Source organism: Mercenaria mercenaria, chromosome 9, assembly GCF_021730395.1.
Source record: "Mercenaria mercenaria strain notata chromosome 9, MADL_Memer_1, whole genome shotgun sequence".
Classification (NCBI taxonomy): Eukaryota; Metazoa; Mollusca; class Bivalvia; order Venerida; family Veneridae; genus Mercenaria; species Mercenaria mercenaria.
In genome coordinates this window covers 40,218,805-40,234,174 of record NC_069369.1, presented here as the reverse complement: position 1 = coordinate 40,234,174, position 15,370 = coordinate 40,218,805, and the positions used below count along the sequence as shown (strand labels likewise).

The following is a 15,370-nucleotide window of genomic DNA, read 5'->3' as shown; positions in this document are numbered from 1 at the left end:
TCCGGGTGCCCGCACGCGATGAAATAATACACAGAGAGGCACCTGGGGGATCTTCCTCCACCATGAAACCTGGAAAGTCACATTATGACTTAAAATTGTGTCGGTGCGACGTTAAACCCAACATAAATAAAAACAAGCCATTAAGCGAGTTAAACTCTGTTCATTACACATTTGTAATATACGCTTGTAGTCAGACAAGTCAGTTACAATTCGATGTAAAAAAAGACACATTTTAGCTACTCGTGCTTTTACGCATATATGATGTCAATTTAAAACATATTGAACAATATTTTTTGGACGCATACATAAAGTTCCCACCAGCAAATTAAAAACTGTTTGAATGACAAGTTATTTTTAAACAGGGCAATTTACTTTGTATAAAATCTATAAATTGGATGATATTTCATAAAAAGGTCAATGAAACACTTTTGTACTATTCAAATAATACATATGATTCTTAGTTACATGACAGTATAAAATATGCAATATTTAATGTCGGTTACTTGGTTGATTTGTTTGATCTCCATATATAGTATCGAGATACTTGGGAAAGATCAAGTTTTGATATACATTGAGTTTTGAGAACGTTACATTAACCCTTAGCCTGCTAAATTTCTGGGTCGGTGAGCCACCAGCTAGATAAACAATGGTAACAGATTGGCTGACTCTTTCAGTAGGGGTGACACTATAATAAACAAACACTTTACTTTTTTTTTATATATATTTTCCATATAATATGTAAGAATCATATGGTACTTAAAACTTTATAAATGTTACTGTGTTAATTATATATGTGCAATTGAAACTAGGCTGATTACAGTTTACAACTTCAAGTTCAAATACATGTCTTAGACTACTCACTAGTCAACCTGTTTTGCTGTATATGTTTTAATGCAAATGTTATTAATATTTTTAATGGTAACGTAGTGTAATGTAAATTATAACTGAGTTATAAAACAGAACTAATTTATCTGTAATGATAACACCTCTGTATTTATTAACTTGTAAATAGTATATTCAAATAACCAATTTTGGCAAATAATTATGAATACTAAGTCTTTGCTTTACCATCTAACAATACATGACGGTAACGTAACTTTCTGTTATAAATGGCTAACCCTCATGATATACATTTTCTTTCAAAGTTGTTGTTCAGTATAATATAATTGTCGCAAGCATTGGAAATGCACATAATATGACTGAAAATTTACTGTTAGATATTATTAACTTTATTGGTAACACATTGGTAATGTATTGTAACGTACAATTCATTTTTATGAAAATACGTGTTACATTTGTTAAACAGTTCATTCTGGAGAATATCTACTTATGAATGGAACTATCTGATGGCAATATTGTTTGATTAAATATATGTTATCTGAATGTGGAATAAACTTATCATTTGCTTAAGACGCCAGTTTGGTCGCCCTCTTTAATCCTCCATAAAAAAATTGCTCGATGATGACAGAGTGTCATCAAACGGATTCAACTTCTACAATACCAAGACAACTGAAAACCGTTAAAACATTTTCTATCTACCCTAAATATAGGTCCAGCAAGAAACCAGCTTTCCTCGTCAGGACTATTAAATGAAACACTTTTGATCAAATAAAATCTGTGGTGTGACTTCAAATCACTTACCACTGACCGATATGGGTTCGAGTCTCACTCGGGGCGTTGAATTATTGACTGAGAAAGCCATCCAGATGGCATGCGGACGCACGGTTGTTCTACCCGGGTGCCCGCACGCGATGAAATAATACACAGAGGGGCACCTGGGGGATCTTCCTCCACCATGAAACCTGGAAAGTCACATTATGACTTAAAATTGTGTCGGTGCGACGTTAAACCCAACATAAATAAAAACAAGCCATTAAGCGAGTTAAACTCTGTTCATTACACATTTGTAATATACGCTTGTAGTCAGACAAGTCAGTTAGATCTACAATTCGATGTAAAAAAGGACACATTTTAGCTACTCGTGCTTTTACGCATATATGATTCAATTTAAAAGATACTGAACAATATTTTTGGACGCATACATAAAGTTCCCACCAGCAAATTAAAAACTGTTTGAATGACAAGTTATTTTTAAACAGGGCAATTTACTTTGTATAAAATCTATAAATTGGATGATATTTCATAAAAAGGTCAATGAAACACTTTTGTACTATTCAAATAATACATATGATTCTTAGTTACATGACAGTATAAAATATGCAATATTTAATGTCGGTTACTTGGTTGATTTGTTTGATCTCCATATATAGTATCGAGATACTTGGGAAAGATCAAGTGTTGATATACATTGAGTTTTGAGAACGTGTACATTAATGAATGTAGTTCATACATCAAGCTCAGTTTATATGTTAAAATGGTTGTACCTTTTTATCACGGAAGTATACAAAGAATTTTATTAGTTCCTCTTAAAAGCGCTTACTTTCTTAAAATGCACATCTGGAGAAAAGTAGTAATTTAGATATCATTTCATATTTCTACAAATAACATTACACAAAGCATTATACTAGCCATTCATACTAGTATGTTGTAAAATAATTATTAGTATCATCACAATTAAAAAAAAAGACAATTTTTAATCAATACTTATATATTAGAAGTTTTCAGTGATGTCAATTTTCATAACTACAATTGTAGCGCCTGTATTTCAAAACCCTGATCCTGAAGATAAAGACGAATGTAAACTCTACATACGTGAGTTAACTCAAGTAGACGAAACTTTTGCGACACTTGCTGCCACAGACAAAACGCCGCCTAATGGAGAGTTTACGTTCAGCATGGACAAATCATCGGTAAATATAACAATTTGAAAATTTAGTTTTCAGAGTTCAAAGTCTGAATTTCAGACTTAGTCACGCCGAGGGATAAATTTAGGCAGATGATTTAATCTGTAAAAACTATATAACTGATTTGATGGCCTTTCTTATTTACGGATACTAGATTCAAGCATAGTTTTCAAGAAAACCAGTGTTGTTAACTGATAAGAGCAAAGCAAATAATTATTGTAAATTTTGCTTTTTTAAAGACAAAACTTGCCTCGTTGATAAATCATCAGGAGTTTCCTCAGAGAGATTTCGATTAGGATTTTGTTAACTTTTCATTTAAAGTTGATACTTTGATTTCAGGACGATGTGAAAGCTTTGTTTAAAATTGAGGGAAATGAATTAAAGGTCAAATCAAGCGAAGCTGACTTTGACTATGAGAAAAAGGACGTTGTTTTGCAGTATACCATTCAACTTATGTAAGTTATAGCCAGGAATTAGAGCAAAGTGATATTTCTTAATAAAGTCTTTACCGGAGAATCTGTATAGTTACAATGAAACAAAGATATTAGCTCCTCGACTAAGATTTATCACCCAAGAGATATTTTATTTTTGACTTCGCCGTCTGTCCATCAACGGATTTAGCATTGCCTTGCTTCATCTCGAAGATATTTGGCTTGATTTGAATGAAACTTGACGTGTTATCCGGTGGGGCGACGTTTAGCGGGGTGACATTCGGCAGGGCGACGTTCGGCTGGGCGCCATAACGACTTTTGTCGTTGCGTCGCTGCGACAGTATATAAATATCATATGGCAGCGTGTGTGACATTGATCGTCAACCCGAGGGCAGAAGGTCACCCGAGGCGAAAGCCGAGTGGTGACATTCTGTTTCGAGGGTTGACAATATCAATGTCGCAAACGCTGTCATATGATATTTATTTTATTATACCGAACAAAATTAAGCACATAAAAAGTTTTTAAAAAGTTTTTAAAAAGTTTTTAATTCATTTAATACAACAGTTTCATCTTTAGCGTGGTAATCACCTGTGTACACATTGAATAGTGACGTCATTACAATGTGATATCGTATACAAGGGAGGCAATCATTTGGCCAAAAAATTGAAGCAGTTATTTGCCCTTATATGACATTCAAAATATCAACGCGGTCACATGACCTGACAGTCACTTTCGCTAGGTCAGTGTCAAAAAGGTTGAAAATGTTTCTGATAAACAAAATATCTCTTTTTACGGGTAGTGGGATTTTACCATTGTAGACAAAAGTGAGGTATAATAAAACGAACTGGCGAAATGGTAAACCACCATACATTTTTGAACTTTAAGCGGACTGCATCAGTGGGCTTCTGTCACTCGTCCGTTAATTCAAACACAGACTCATTAATAGACATGATTTAAATTCGGTAACATGAGTGGAGATAGAGGAGATTATTTTGAAAAATGATTCCAGTTTTTAGGATTGACTCTTTTCACGAAACATCAAGACAGTATTTTTTTTTCAAAGTCAGTCTTAAGTGATTCATTGTATTGAGTGAACCCAGTGTCTGATTCCATATTGTTTGTTGACAACCATAAAAAGTCACATGTATGAAAGTCACAATGGAATATAATAGTCGCAACTTGACCGCGATGGTTGAACTTAGGCTGATTATTCATATCGATTATTTCATTATAGAAGTCAAGGGTGCTTAGGGTAGCCGTGTACTTTTTATATGAAATTAGTTTGTATACATTGCAGTATCAAAGTATACATATACTTACATTTGATCAGTTAAAACCTTCGATACACTAATTTATATTTACATGAATTTATATTTCCTCTTTCTCGTGCAGCTCGTGTTCTTCGTACACTCCTTTTCAACAATAGGTTGTGCCTCATTATGTATTATAATGCAAAGGTCAACCATCGGGGTCAAGTTGCGTCCACTATATAGACAGTAACAGAAGAACACTATACTGCACGCATTAATTATTATGTTTAAAGTATACGTGGTGACCTTTGACCGCCATCCGTTTAAAACAGGCGAACGATTTCGTACCCACGTAAAAACTACAAAAGTTATATAATTCATTTGATAAATCTTGCATATAGTTTTACATGCTAAATATGTTCCATAAGCTGTGCTTTCAGACAAAAACTGCTTTGAAACTAATTTCTAAAACAAACCTGTAATTGTAGATTATATATATATATGTTATAAGAGTTTATAGGAACATAGATTATTGAAATTGTTTCATAAAGTGTTTTCGTTGTTTGAATGAAACAACACTAACTTACAGCGTTAGTTTTACAAATACTTCTGATATAAAACGGAATTATCAATCTATGGTGGTGCGACGAAGGTGGTCGTATCCAAGGCTCTGAAAACAAAACTCAGAAGGTACCAGTGCTGCGAATTGGCTCAGATTATTGCAGTTTTTATTACAGTGAGTGTTACATATCTGCCTACAATGCGTTTTATACACACAAAAAATTGCCATGGTCTGTTATTTTTAATGGCTACTTATTAGGTTCAAAGTCCATATTAGTATACAAGATGGTCACAAAACATTTAGGGATCACTCAGTTTGCTAATTTGCCTTTCTGCTTTTGAAATTCTATTCAAACACGACCCACAGTAGTTGCTATATAAACATATAGCCTGTACATGAATCTACGATAAAATATAGACTAAGATATTCTCGTCCACCGACAGATTACATCCGCGGACGTCTCCTTTAATTGTATTTTAGTACATGTATTTGTAACATGTGCAAATGTTGAGTTCTGCTCAACCCGGGGCTAGAGGGCGTCAATCAACCTGGGCATGCACCATTTCCATTATTGTCGTGTTTGGCCACCTATGGAATATCCTCTGTCCCTACTAATAGCAATGCCCGCTTAGCACAGTAGGGAGAACGTTGGTCTACGGATCACGAGCTCGCGAGTTCGATCCCCGGGCGGGGCGTATGTTCTCCGTGACAATTTGATAAAAGACATTGTGTGTGAAATCTTTCGTCCTCCACTTCTGATAATTCTTGTGGGGAAGTTGGCAGTTACTTGTGGAGAACAGGTTTGTACTGGTTAGTATCCAGGAACACTGGTTATGTTAACTGCCTGCCGTTACATGACTGAAATACTGTTGAGAAACGGCGTTTAACCCAAAACAAACAAACAAACAAAGCCTTTATAAAATAATATCAGTACTGTGTGATGTAGAAAATAACATGTCTTTTTAAAACACCCACTATACACAAATTACATGAACAACGACGGGGTCAATTTACTATGTTCTGACATTTAATTTAATTGTAAGGAAATTATATTCTTCCCAAACAATTCATTCTGTAACACCATTTATGTGGCTATTTATTGTATACAGGGTTTCTGATGGGATGTTTTCCTCTGAGATGACAGCTACGATATGCGTGGAGGATGACAATGATCATGCACCAGTGTTTGAAGACACGGACTATAAAGCGTCCATTCTAGAAGAAGCACCAGCAGGTCTGTTTTTGGCGCCATGTGATCAATACAAGATTACCTTAAGTCTTTACCTTTAATGAAAAAATGAGAAAGTTTTTACAATGAATTATTGGAAAATTTTGTAGGGTTATTTAAAACTTATTTTACTGTAGAACATATTAAATGTATGTAGTGTAGAGAGCGTCAAAGTCAGTAAAATTTACATGAAAAGCGTTGGAAAGACATAAAATTTCAGTTTGTACAGTAGCGTGTTTTACTTTCTATGTTATGCCTACATATAAGATATACGAGGGTTTTCCGAATAAAAGTCATAGACACTGCAAATAAACCATATCTACTGATGTCCGAATAACATTATTTGACATACCCTAATGCTTCCATCATTCTCACGAAGCCAGTTTTCTGTAGAAATGTAGGTAACAATAGCTGGTTCTAAGGGTTTAATTAGGTCCGGTGCAACACAATACTTCTCATCAGTATATAGAGTTTGTGATCCGATCCGTCTTCGGACCGTAAATATCTACATCAACACCCGCGTAAATCATTCTGACGTCAAATATCAAATACGTAGCATCATTAGTTGTTAAACGGTTTTTATTTCATACATATTATTGATCAAACGAAACATGTGAATATGGTGACGTCGTAAGTTGTCGCGGTGCACTTCAAAATAATCCGATTCTAAGTACAGTATTAAATGATTCTAACGAAGAAGTTGCAACATGATGAGAGGTGTCAGGATAGCCGCGCGTACTAAACAGCATTGCGCATTCGTAAATTGCGCTCCCCACTCATGGAAGACGACCTAAAAGCTGTGATGATAGCAGTATGCGGAAGATATAAGACTTCGTAAACGCTGACAGGAGACAAATGAACACAAAATAACAGGATGCTGTACAACAATACAGAAACTAATTACCAACTGAAGGATTTATCAAAATCACAATATGTATCTGCGCGACAGATTCCTTGGCTGTCGAAAATGTATAGAGCATGTATCGCCTTTTTGTGCTTTAGTTTAACTTAATGTAGAATCATAATTCTCAAATATATATGAGTGTAATCCTAAATGCTACGTGAAGTGACTGTAAAATATTTGTCAGTTGACGACAGTTACGTTTGTTTGTTAAATCCATTGTCAACAGTTACGTTAGATAGACTTCATATTCACGGAATTTGTTTGGTTTAATGTAATTATTATAATACCAGTAGTATATAAATTTACGGAGAGAAGATCAGACGCAATAGTTTCACGAGTGGCACAGATACTACAGGACTTGTACGTTTTGGCGAGGGAATGATTCATTATAGTTTCGGTTTAAGTGAGTTAAACTCTATTCATTATGCATCTGTGCAAAAAAAAATACATCAAGTTCACCACAATCACTTTATATTTTTTTATCTAACACTGAGCCCAATACCATTATAAAGTCTTTAAACATGTTAAATGCAAACCAGTGTAGAAAACGACACAGGGACTTACACATTATGGTAAAAAAGAATAGTGTCTGTAAAACACATATGTGATATGACAATAATACAGAATTGTTTTGGTTTATGTTACTTATATAAGACTTAAATGTATTGAATTTTAAATCAGGAATTAATCTAATTTAACTAGTAATTAACATTGTTTACAATCTCGCAGAAAAGATACAGATTCCTGTTGATCACGAAATTAGGATTTCAGATTCTTTTCTTTGATGTTATAGATTCGTTTAGAATCTTTAGATAGAGTTATCATTCATCAAAATGAGCAATCGATTGTGATCAATGAACCTGATATATCCGTTGATATTACACCTGATAGCGACTTAGCATGCCAATTACCAATGCCACCAGCACATGAAAATAGAAACTGAAATCAGTTCACCTTCAAAGTTATACAAAAAGACCACACTGATTAATGAGGTCATGGCCCCAACAAGATATATAGCAAATTTTGGTAAGTAATGTCTGAGTGTGATCTTTGACTTTGACTATAAATTGTGGCTCGTGTGCTTGGCACACCCGCACGCCATGTTAAATACTTAAATAAAGTTACATGAAAATACGATTAATGACTGATGTCTTGTCAGGTATTTGTGGTATATTAAATTTTTAATAAATGTGTAACATCACTTTTGGAATCCCAATCCGAAAGAATTTGTGTCCTATTGAAGTATGATTTTGTTCTTTACATGGCGTGAATAAAATAGTTGTTTAGGTACAGTTCTAGATAATGGTAACTATTTATGAAAAGTCATTAAAACAAAATTAACATATTTAAACAAAGTTAATGAAGCAGTCATGTAAATTCAATTAAGCTAGCCGCTAGTTCTACCAACTGCATGTTTCTTGTGCCCGCATCAATGCTTTACAGAAACTCACCATGTTCTGTGAGTCTGTTCATATTCAATTTGTATTTACATAAAGAATCTTTAACCATTATTTTGGTGAATCATTCTTCACTGCACAGTGGCGAATTATGGTGCTTACGCGTGAAAGATAGCTTAATTGTATATGTAATATAAAGTTTTATGCAGGTAATGTTTTTAATGGTTTAAACCAAATTTTACCATTGTAACGTCACGTGCATTGTAAAGCTATGATATCACAGTGTTGATGATAGAAACAAATTAAGCCATGTATTTGAACGAGATATTTATAGAAGCAAGTATTTTAATGTATGCATTTTAATTTCTTACTCTTCCGTGGTCTAGTGTAGTTCCGTACTTCCGTGGTCTAGTGTAGTTCCTTACTTCCGTGGTCTAGTGTAGTTCCGTACTTCCGTAGTCTAGTGTAGTTCCTTACTTCCGTGGTCTAGTGTAGTTCCGTACTTCCGTGGTGTAGTGTAGTTCCGTACCTCCGTGGTATAGTGTAGTTCCGTACTTCCGTGGTGTAGTGTAGTTCCGTACTTTCGAGTGTAGTTCCTTTCTTCCGTGGTGTAGTGTAGTTCCGTACTTCCGTGGTGTAGTGTAGTTCCGTATTTACGAAATTATATAACGATAAAACCGCTGTAAGAGATTTTTGAAATTTTTAAATATAATACATCATTTTATGAGACATAAAAACAATGAGCTAAAATTAAAGAATCGTAGATAACTTAAAATATCATAACACATATTTTATACCTGTTTAAATTCTGTGAATAATGCTAGCTAATATTATATTTCACAAGTGTATATACAAACATGCAGAAACCCGAATTATTTATCACGTATCGTACTGTATTGTACACGTTGAAAGATTACTTTATCCTGTCACCACGGGTGGTAAACGCGCAATCCAATTCCCACTGGGAATACGCTAAAAATGGGTTGCGCGACTTCCGGTGCTGGTGTTGCGCACCGATATATATAAAATCAAGGTAGGTGGGTTTTTGTTTTTGTAAATAATGACACATTTATGAGTGCTTTCGAAAAAAGCAAAATGCTATTCGACACAAAAATGAATAAAGATCATATGTGTGAAATACCAACTTATTAAATTAAGAATAGGCCCTGTTATCACGAAAACTCTGCTGGCTTGAGCTGTCAAAAAAGCATGGAATCATGAAAAATGCAAATTTTCTAACTCTTGTGCCTTCTTTCTGGAAATGTGACGCTTCTAATGATCAAACGCGTGTAAAACAGTCATGAATATTACATATACTTGAATGAAATGTTACTTTTGGGGGAAAGATTGGCAAAAAATAATCGGGAATGGGGTTGCGCCCCGGGAATGGAGTTGCGGGTATACATTATATACATTATGATGTATACGAGCAGCTCCATTCCCGGTGCGCAACCCCATTCCCGATTATTTTTTGCCAATTATGTCCCCGTAAGCAGGATTTGAAGCAAATAATTTTGATATTCGTTACTTTATAACAGTTGAGTTATCATAAAAAGCATCAGATGTCCTCAGATTAGGCATATGAGGTCAGAAACTCCCATTTTTGTTGATTTCATACTTTTTTCACGCTTCGTGTCGCCTGAGTTTTTGTGATAATAGAGCCGAATCATAAATTACAAACCAGATATTTTACACATATGATGTATTTTCATATTTGTGTCGAATAGCATTTTGCTTTTTTCGAGAAAATTTATTCTTGTCTCATACTAAGCAAAATCATAACTTCATATACCTCAATTTCGTCTTTTTTTACGCGCAACACCAGCACCGGACGTTGCGCAACCCATTTCAAGCGTATTCCCGGCGGGAATTGGATTGCGCGTTTACCACCCGTGTGTCACTTGCAGTATTTTCGACCCGATATCAGGGTGCCGTATATCTTTCTTGATATACCGTCAGTTGATCATGTGACCAGTGATATACGGTCAGTTGATCATGTGACCTTATGATCGATATTGTTGTCATAAGAAATTTTGCAACGAAACCATCATCATTGTGTTGGAAATGTCCGAACTAAGAAAATGAGTGGTCAAATAATGAGTTTTTATTCAAAAACGAAGAAGTTATTGCGATTTTGCCGGTAATCACGTCATTATATAAGTGACGTCATTACGAATATGACGTCATTAAAGCGGTTGTCGCACACTTATTTTTGTAAAATAAATTGCCAAATATCGGAAAATGAAGTAATGACAAGATAAATAGAATAATAGGTTAGTGCCGTAGATGAGAAAGTTTATCTGGCGAGGTGGAGGAGGTTATCGGGTGAGCCGAATTATTTATCACGTATCGTACTGTATTGTACACGTTGAAAGATTACTATCATTGATGAATAGTCTTGACCTGACACAGTTACATGAATAGATCTATTTTTTTTGATAAATATCGATTCATTGTTCAAGACGAAACAACAAAAAGGTGGTGGTATATGATAAATGGGTCATTATTATACATGTAATATTAATTGGCTCTTGGGTGCGTGGATTTTGTCGGGCCACTTATGTCGCCCCATGCAATCCGACCTGACACAATGCCCTCGAGCCAAATACAGTATCTCAAGCTACTGTATTACAATACCCCACTGACATTGACGTTAAATCTGATATATTAACCCTTAACCTGCTATATTTCTATAATGGACTGGTCCATCTTTCAGTTTGGACAGTACCACTTATTGCTTAAAGGGATTTTCACTGAAAATTTACTGACTGAATAGCGAACAGTGCAGACCATGATCAGACTGCACGGATGTGCAGGCTGATCTTGGTCTGCACTGGTCGCAAAGGCAGAATCATCTGCCACCAGCAGGCTAAGGGTTAAATGCTCTCGCTGTCTCATGACTGCTAAAAAGCACAATATACGCAAATGAGGTATTAAAATTATGTTGCTCTGTTATTTAGGTACGACGTTACTAACGGTTTCAGCCACTGACGACGACGGTACCCCGGCATATAATCAAGTTACATACAGTTTGTCCGGTAAGTAAAGTCTAGTTCAATGGTATTATCAGTGCTTTCTCACATATTGTGGATATCAGAGGTATAAGACCGTCCCACTGTTAGTACTGTGTTCAACATGTACCATGAAATAACAACTCCCTTCTTCATCCGAAAGACATTTTCTAGTCATTTTATATATGAGCATAAAGAATGAACCAAAATTAACCGAATTGACAATGCACTCCTGCTAAAAGGCAAGGCATTGTCAACACTTTACGCAAATGCTAATGAAATGCAAAATCACTTTGTCGTATGTATTTCTATAAAAATACATTTATCACTGAAAGACAACATAAAGTAAAGAGACTTCGACAATTAAAGCCTTATAACATGAAATACTACAACCAGTTTTAATCATGAAATGACTGAATGCAAAATAGCCCTTCGGACGTCATAAACGGTCGGTTTAATCTGTTTTGAGCTGTGCAGCTACTAAATCAGATGTGGTTTTATGATGTGTTATCTCCATATGCTGACTTTTAATATGTATATTTACACAAATGTATATTTATTATTAAGGTACAGGATCTGAGAACTTTAAGATCAACCCCAGTACGGGAATTATAACTCTTGCTGCGGATAGCAGTCTTGATTTTACCACAACTCCAAAGTACACGTTGACTGTTACAGCATCTGATAATGTGCCAGATGATGAGAAAACTGCAACTAAGGAAGTTAAAATCGATATCTTGACAGGTAAATGAACAAAACATTTTAGAGTGAATCTGCCGCCTAGTTGTAATTTAAGACGCCAGATTCATTAGTCCGACCCATGCATCCCCTAAATTGTCAGACTCAAAGTGCGATGTTTCGACCAGCTGATGGTTAACTTGATTGATGCTTTACTAATAGTTCTCAAAAGAATCAGGAAAGCTTACGGGATTTGAGCATCTCCTGTATCTCCCACAGTGACCAGAATTCTTACATGGTCGTCTCTGTTGAAGGTGTGTAATAAATGTCAGTAAGCCTAAATATATAAATTCATCACATTTTGTCAGGTATGTGGTATGTAAATCTGTGTGATTGCTTTAAGACAATGTTACCATTGGATAACTGCGTTCGTCCGGGCTTAGAAAATACGGACATATAAATAATCATTATATGGACTGTAACTGATCTCTTGGTTGCTATAGTGTAAAATACAATAAATCAGATAAGAGCGCCTAGCCCTTCTGAGCACCGCTAGAGAAAAAGATAGAATACATGTACATTTATACAAGTTCTTCACATGAACGTCTAGATGGATTTTCATCAAACTTGGTCTGTATCATTATTGTAATTACAATTGGAAACACCGGTCCTAGTTTAGGGGCTACTAGAGTGAAATTTAGAAAAAAACTTCAAACAACTTCTTATGATGAATAGCTGAATGCAGAAAAGCATAATTGAGCCGTGCCATGGGAAAACCAACATAGTGGGTGTGCGACCAGCATGGATCCAGACCAGCCTGCGCATCCACGCAGTCTGGTCAGGCTCCATGCTGTTCGCTTTTAAAGCCTATTGGAATTGGAGAAACTGTTAGCGAACAGTATGGATCCTGACCAGACTGCGCGGATGCGCAGGCTGGTCTGGATCCATGCTGGTCGCACACCCACTATGTTGGTCTTCCCATGGCACGGCTCATATGTATTTTTCCGCCCAGTTTTAAAGTCTTAAGATGTATGTAGTGTTTGAATTGTTAATTATCTTTCACACTAGTTTATGTAATTATTTTCTAATGCCTATTTCACTGTATGCTGTAGACCGTACACCGCGGCCTTCTGTCCGTACACTTAGCAACTTTTTAAACGAGTATTTTTTGAAGAAATTTGAGGTTTTTAGGGAAATGGCTGATACACACGTTTTGTCTATGTACATAGTCTATGTCTACTTAAAAACTGGCAGAAATCGCACAAGAAAGGGATGAAAAATTCGAAGTCTCTTCTCGCTTAGAATTTATTTTCCGTTGTTTTTGTTGCATTCAATGGCAAAGTCTAGAAAATCGAGACGTAATCTAAGGTAATGTTATACAACCGATGAAGGACAAATGTCAATAACGTGTTATACGACAAAACATTCTCCCCTAAAGGAAATATTAACAGAGAATTCAATGAACAAACAAGGAGCCTACCTTTCCTCAATATCCATGTCCGCCAGCTTTACTTTTTCTCGCCGTACACCAGGGCACGTGACAGCATACAGTGTATTTAACATTCGACACTAGCTATAGTAGCGTATCATGGTCCTCTTCCAACGTTGTGCACTGTCTAGTCTGTTTAAACTCTAAACTCAGGTCAGCGGTCAAGGACCATCATGGCCCTCAGTCTTGTTTACTTATATGATGTAAGGAAGTCCGTTCCAACTGGAAATGCAGAAATTAAAATATTACAGTTTGTTTAGTCACATTAAATTCTGTTATAATGATAAATTGCTGATACAGAAATTGGATTGATTCCAGATTTTCGGGAAGGAGAAAATACGATGTATCCGACACAAAACTATATTCTAATATGACTAACAATGCTTTAATCATCACAACGATGTTACGCGATATTAAGCGCCATGTACGCATTAAGAAATAGCGCTTTCAAATTTCATGAAATATTTTACTTAATAACATGTTTTAAACGAAATGTCACATTGCACAAATGTGCTGATTAATTTACACACAAACTGAGTTAGTTATTCGCTTTGTTGAATAATTCGCTATTAATTTCGCCCGAACTGAACTCTGCCGCAAGACGTATTACCGTTTCCGGCCCTGATGTGTATAAACAAAGACCTACCATTGGCACCATGCTTGCGCGAAGAAACAGTTCCATCATATTTGATATAAATTTTACAATAAAGAAAATATTAGAATACGCCCGACGTATAACCGCCCATCGTGTATATATAGTGATAAAGCACTGTTTTGCTATAAATTATTTCTAAATTAAAACAATTAAAATTACGAGGCATTTCTTTTTATTTTTAAATTGATTATAACACTGACATATTATATCAGATCTTTCATCGTTTTAGCTTGACTATACGAAGTGTATGGAGAGCTATCCTACTCAACCCGGCGTCGGCGTTGGCGTCCATCCGCATCCCAACCTTGGTTACAGACTTTTTACACATTCTCTTTTTTCTCCTTATCTCTGTAATAACTTCATGGATTTGTTTTAGACAAAAGATACTTATTCCTCATCATCACCCACATCATATGACTTAAATTACTTAGAATTTCAGGTTAAAGTTTTGATACACTTTCACTCTGTCTCAGTTATTACTATAATATAATGGATTTGATTCAAACTTAAAATAGTTGTTCCACATCATCACCCACATCATATGACACAGGTTGCATAACTCTGGCAACCACTTTTCATGAATTATGCACCCTTTTACTTCGAATTTAAGGTTAATTTTGATGCATTATCACAATATCTTAGTAATTACTGAATGGATTTTATTTAAACTTGAAGTAGCTGTTCCACATGTAAGCATGTGGCTTAGATGAAGTTTTGAATGAACATATTAAACACTCTATACCTGTTTTGAAACATGTATACTATAAGCTTTTCAATATTGTTTTTAACCATGGTATTGTACCAGATTGTTGGACAGTTGGTATAATTAACCCGATATTTAAAAAGAAGGGTGATGTTACTGAACCCAGCAATTATAGACCAATAACGATACTTAGTTGCTTTGGTAAATTGTTTACGTCTATATTAAATATACGCTTTCAAAAATTTGCGAGGAAAATG

At 35.3% G+C, this 15,370-nt stretch overlaps 1 protein-coding gene across 3 annotated transcripts in view; it reads left to right on the top strand.

Moving 5' to 3' along the window:
* Window positions 1–15,370, top strand: part of LOC123546912 (DE-cadherin-like) — a 230,305-nt gene that overhangs the window by 108,174 nt on the left and 106,761 nt on the right. For all 3 annotated transcript variants that reach the window (XM_053551287.1, XM_045333559.2, XM_053551288.1), the window contains exons 18-22: window positions 2,656–2,810; window positions 3,144–3,259; window positions 6,158–6,282; window positions 11,538–11,615; window positions 12,156–12,332. In XM_053551287.1, the coding sequence (XP_053407262.1) occupies window positions 2,656–2,810; window positions 3,144–3,259; window positions 6,158–6,282; window positions 11,538–11,615; window positions 12,156–12,332 (651 nt within the window). The remainder of the gene's footprint in view (window positions 1–2,655; window positions 2,811–3,143; window positions 3,260–6,157; window positions 6,283–11,537; window positions 11,616–12,155; window positions 12,333–15,370) is intronic.